The following is a 5,000-nucleotide window of genomic DNA, read 5'->3' on the forward strand; positions in this document are numbered from 1 at the left end:
GCGACGTCTCGTTTCACTCTTATTTCACCGACTTTTCCTTCCTCGCTGTTGCTGTTTGATCTTTTTTGTTGGCTGTAAGTGGGAAGTGCTGACGAACGAGGAAAACGTGGCGAGGGAAAAGGAGAGGCAATTAATGGAATTGGGAAGTGGCCCCAATATTATTAATCATTAAATCTCCACGTGTTGTTTTGGTCTTGTAGCATGTGTGTCTACGTGTTTAGGATTTTTGGGGTTCCTCGTTGTGTTATTGGATTTACTGACATCTGCGTCGGGATCACTTGGATAACTTGTAATTATGATGTTAAAAACACAGATGCTGTTTTCAGTTCTGACAACTTTCAGTATCTTCCATTTATATTTGTTAAATATTCGTGTGTGTGTGTGTGTGTGTGTGTTTTCTTCTTTTTTTTTAAGAATACAAGAGTAGCCCTGGATCACTTGGAGTCTATTCCAGAAAAACAGCTTCTTATGGAGAACTTCAGAGACTTGGAGGTGCGGATCACATATAATCTAGATTACTTCTTTTATTTGACGCACAAAAATTAACCGAGTAACTGCACAATTAGCTCTGAGTCACATATAAGAGGATTAAATCCTATAATTATGGATTATTAATTGCAAAACCATGGAATTAATGCTTTACTAACTTTACCACTGCACAACTGATTAGCAGGACAAAACACAAGAGCCAGTTAAACTTTCCATCATCGTAACATAAGGAGGATTCCCTCATTAAGCTGCTGCAGCAAGACACTCAAAATGCTACAAAATCAGTTCTGTCTGCATCTCCCTATGGGGCAGGGATAGCTCAGTAGGTAGAGTGGTGGCCCCATGATCGGAAGGTCGGGGGTTCGACTCCACTGAACGGCTACCCTGAGGTACCCCTGAGCAAGGTACCGTCCCTACACGCTGCTCCCCGGGCGCTGCATTGGTGGCTGCCCGCTGCTTCACTGGGTGAATGGGTTAAATGCAGAGGAGCAATTTCCCTATGGGGACTAACACATACACATTATTACTCTAGCACTAACCTAAATGGCCTGATCATCATTTTCAATATAATGACAGATGTTTATCAGCGAAGGTCTCAAGTTCCTGACACAAACAGTGAAGCATTGAAACAGCTGAAGGAGGCTCAGCACTGGGCAGATGTGACTAATTGCATCTTCCATGGTTAAAGCTCCGCATCATGAAGCAGCACGACTCAGCAGAATCATCACTGCTAAGTTTATTGTCAGAGACCTAAAAGTATTTTATTCCTTTGCTCGGCTGTCTAAGATAAGCTTAGCTGTTGCTAATCTGTTTGCTAATGCACAAAACAAGCAAAGACCAGGACTGCCAAAGGAACCAATCGGGGCAGTGATGACGTGATGTCTCAAACAAATGAAGCTAACTACATTTTTAAGAAAGACTTTAATAGTGTAAAATAAATGAAAACCAGTAGAAAGAGCAGGATTACATCCATATGAAGCTAAAACGAGCAGCAAACTGTGAGTCAGCCGGACGTTGGTTTCAGGTCAGACTGTGCTGAAAGCAGAGAGCAGAAAAAGACTTCAGTAAGTAAATGAAGGATCGAGCCTCAGCAGGTTGCTTCTCCTCAGTGCTTCACTCACCAGCATAACAACAGCTTAACTGCATCTGTGTGAGTGACTCAGTCTAACCTGGCAGAGACGCAGAGCCTGTTATCTCATGTTGACTCCATGCACACCAATACCAGTGTGCGTTACACTCGATTTTAGCTAAATAATTAATAGTTTATTGATTTTGCTTTTTGCTTTTAAGGGCACGTATGCTCGTGCTTATTTGGGCTTCTATTATTGATAGCGAGGTAATCTACATGTTAAATTCTTTCTGTTATTCTCATTGCTGATCAGCAGTCAGTGTAAATCTATTTGATACGTCCAGAGCTCTAACTGAACCTTAAATAATGAAATATTTGTCTTGTTTCACAATCACGCCCACCTGTGTGTAGTGCTGTCACATCCAGGTATTGTGTAGTTTGCTGAGTCCTGCAACACTTGTGTGTGAGTGTAATGGACTGCCAGGCTCCAATTTACTGTTATAGGAAGCACTCGTGAATTCAAAAGATTAGCTTGTGCACTTTGACACCACTACTATTTATTCAGTTCTCTGACTAATTAACCCAAAAAGATTGTTTAGATTCTTCTTTTCTTTTCTGCCTGTTTAGAAATAGTCGCACAATCTGATGACACAGCTTCTGTGTTGTGTGTTCAGGACTCACAGCAGCAGAGGGAGATGGTAGAGGAGCGCTATGCCAAATATAAAGAGATCGTCTGGGACCTGCAGCACCAGCTAGATGAGTCCAAACGCAGGATCCAAGAGTACAGAGTACGATAGACACACGGTTGCAGTACCTTGATGCCTAAGAAGAGACGATACTTTAGAACAACAACCTACACTTTTTCTATTTCAGTCACTAATTGCGGCGCTTTGTTCAAACAGCAGCTGTTTGGATAAGGATAGCCTGACTTTGAGAGGCGGTTATGAGTCTGGCTCACCCACACAGATGCCGGTGTGCGCACTGCACCTCATTTGCAGCTCATATGAATAAATGAATAAATTCGCACAGTGGTAACATAGCATGGATGGACAGAGCGGGACAGGCTCTGGGGGTGCCACTAATGTACCCCCCCGCCCCCCTCCCCCAATAACAAAACCAAAACCCCAACTTGAATTTGCCACTCACTGTTAATTGCTGCTGCCATCCTCTCTGTTATAAAGCAGCCGAGGGAGTCATCAAGACATCGTTGTTGACAGCTGATTGCCATCAGCAGTTTACAGCCTCCCCTAAACAGCCATACAGACACTTTTTAAATGGCTTTAATCTGCCAGATTACCCCATTGGTTTGCCAAATGACTCCTGCGTTGAGTGATAAGTGGCGATTGCATTAGCTTAATAGCTGCTGCCCACTCGGGGTTTGTTTAAGGAAAAAGGATGGATGAAACGTCTTTATAAGACTTCCATCTTAAACAGAGGCAGCAGTGCTTACAAACAGCTTCCCCGTCACGTTTAGCCGAGGCTCTCGGACTTTTCTGCTCAGATTATCTCTTTGGTCCGTCGCTGCTCTGGCCTCGTAGGACATCTGGAAAGTTAGCGATCCATATCCTGAGGATAAAAGACAACAAGCGCTCCGTGTCATACTTTAAGCAGCCGCTGCACCTTTGTGGACCTTGCAAAAGAACCACAGAATATTAAGGGGTTTTTTCAAACTGCACACTTTACCCAGCGCTTTTGGAGACCTGTAAACTTGCAAGTGTGGCAGCAGAGGTACACAGCATTCAGCCACAACATTAAAAACACCTGCTTTCCTCCTGCCTCCTAAACAGCCTCTGACATTTGTGGTGTCTGGCACTGGGACGTTGGCAGCGGATCTTTCAGGCTGGGATGTTTTGTGGATCAGGTTTGTTCCAGTAGATGCTGGTATGCCCAAGACTCTGATTTGTATTACTCGAGCTGTTTCTGAGCAGTTTTTCTTTTTGTAAAACGATGGAGGGAAGCCCTCTGTGCGTCAGTGCCTTGAGGCGGTGCAGGTGGGGTGGTCTCTGTTGTCTGCAGGAGTGACCAAGTAGGTGGCCAGGTTTTAATGTTATGACTTTTGGGCGTATACTTACTGGAAAGACTGTGATTGCTTATGTAAATCATTTTGTGGAGCACGGTGGCACGGTGGTTAGCACTGTTGCCGCACAGCAAGAAGGTCCTGAGTTCAATTCCACCATCAGGCCGGGGTCTTTCTGTGTGGAGTTTGCATGTTCTCCCCGTGTTTGCGTGGGTTCCCTCCGGGTACTCCGGCTTCCTCCCACCGTCCAAAGACATGCAGCTTGTGGGGATAGGTTAATTGGATAATCCAAATTGCCATTAGGTGTGAATGTGTGATTGAATGTGAGTGTGAATGGTTGTCTGTCCCTGTGTGTTGGCCCTGCGACAGACTGGCGACCTGTCCAGGGTGTACCCCGCCTCTCGCCCTATGACAGCTGGGATAGGCTCCAGCGCCCCCCGCGACCCTGAAAAGGATAAGCGGAAGCGATTGGATGGATTTTGTGGAGCATTTTTGATATGCATACGGGTATTTTGGGGACCCACACAGCAGCCCCTTTCCTTTAGCGTGGGCCATTTTTCTGCCTTCCGTGAGCCCAAACTCACTCAGATGGTTTATTTTAGCTATAACCTAAGAATCCTGCACAGCACACTTCACTGTGATCATTGCATGGCGTAAAGGAAATTTTACATTATTGTTAAATTAAGCACACTCATAACGTCTCACCAGCTTCTTGATGGATTGTCCGTTCGTTCAGTTCGCCGGCTTTTTGCATCTTCACATCACGAACTCTGCAGCTCAGCAAACTGCCGTCTGAGGCTCAGTGATGTAAAGGGCTGAATAAAGTAATAGAAATGCATCGGCAGCACAGACCGTAGCCTCCAAAACAACCATACAGCTGATTCGACATCTTTCTAAGACAGTTTCAATAAAAACTGGAGTTTATCTCCTTCACGGAGGCTGGATTTATAGCAGGATGGCTGCATTAGATTACCTTTATCCAGATGTATCATAACCTGACAGCAGAGTGTATGCACCGATGCCATCCTCAGGCTCACTACGACTATAAATCTCTTGAAGGTTTCTTTCCCCTTCCACCCAAAGAGCTGTTGTGTGCGTTTGGTTTTGTTTGTTGTAAATCTGGTGTGTAGCCTACATTCTCGTTACCATTTCCTCCTCTTCCAGCACGAGAAGTTGGATGCCACTTCCAGGAGCCTCAAACTGGCTGCTCTTTCTTCCACTATCAAAGGCTCCGGCACGTTCCTTAGCAGCTCGCTGAGATCTGACACACTGTGTGAGTACGAAGCAGCTCTGACAGCCTTTCTGTTCTATGCTTTGATGGGAGTCGTGTATTTCCTGCATCTCTGTATTGCTGATCATTTGAAAATATACAGTATGGCAGTATTTTGGAAGAAAATAATTTCACTTGTAAAATTATTGTCAAAG

General features: G+C 44.8%; 1 protein-coding gene across 12 annotated transcripts in view; it reads left to right on the forward strand.

Annotated features, from left to right (window-relative positions):
• Positions 1 to 5,000, forward strand: part of cep128 (centrosomal protein 128) — a 52,347-nt gene that overhangs the window by 45,609 nt on the left and 1,738 nt on the right. For 9 of the 12 annotated variants that reach the window (XM_087852022.1, XM_087852024.1, XM_087852026.1 and 6 more), the window contains exons 22-24: positions 415 to 492; positions 2,233 to 2,346; positions 4,740 to 4,848. In XM_087852022.1, coding sequence (XP_087708148.1) covers positions 415 to 492; positions 2,233 to 2,346; positions 4,740 to 4,848 — 301 coding nt within the window. Of the gene's footprint in view, positions 290 to 414; positions 493 to 2,232; positions 2,347 to 4,739; positions 4,849 to 5,000 lie in introns of those variants that run through there. The other 3 variants (XR_015720686.1, XR_015720687.1, XM_087852029.1) reach the window with 3 other exon arrangements.

The sequence above is a fragment of the Neolamprologus brichardi genome, chromosome 15 (genome assembly GCF_056152115.1).
Source record: "Neolamprologus brichardi isolate AB-2024 chromosome 15, ASM5615211v1, whole genome shotgun sequence".
NCBI lineage: Eukaryota > Metazoa > Chordata > Actinopteri > Cichliformes > Cichlidae > Neolamprologus > Neolamprologus brichardi.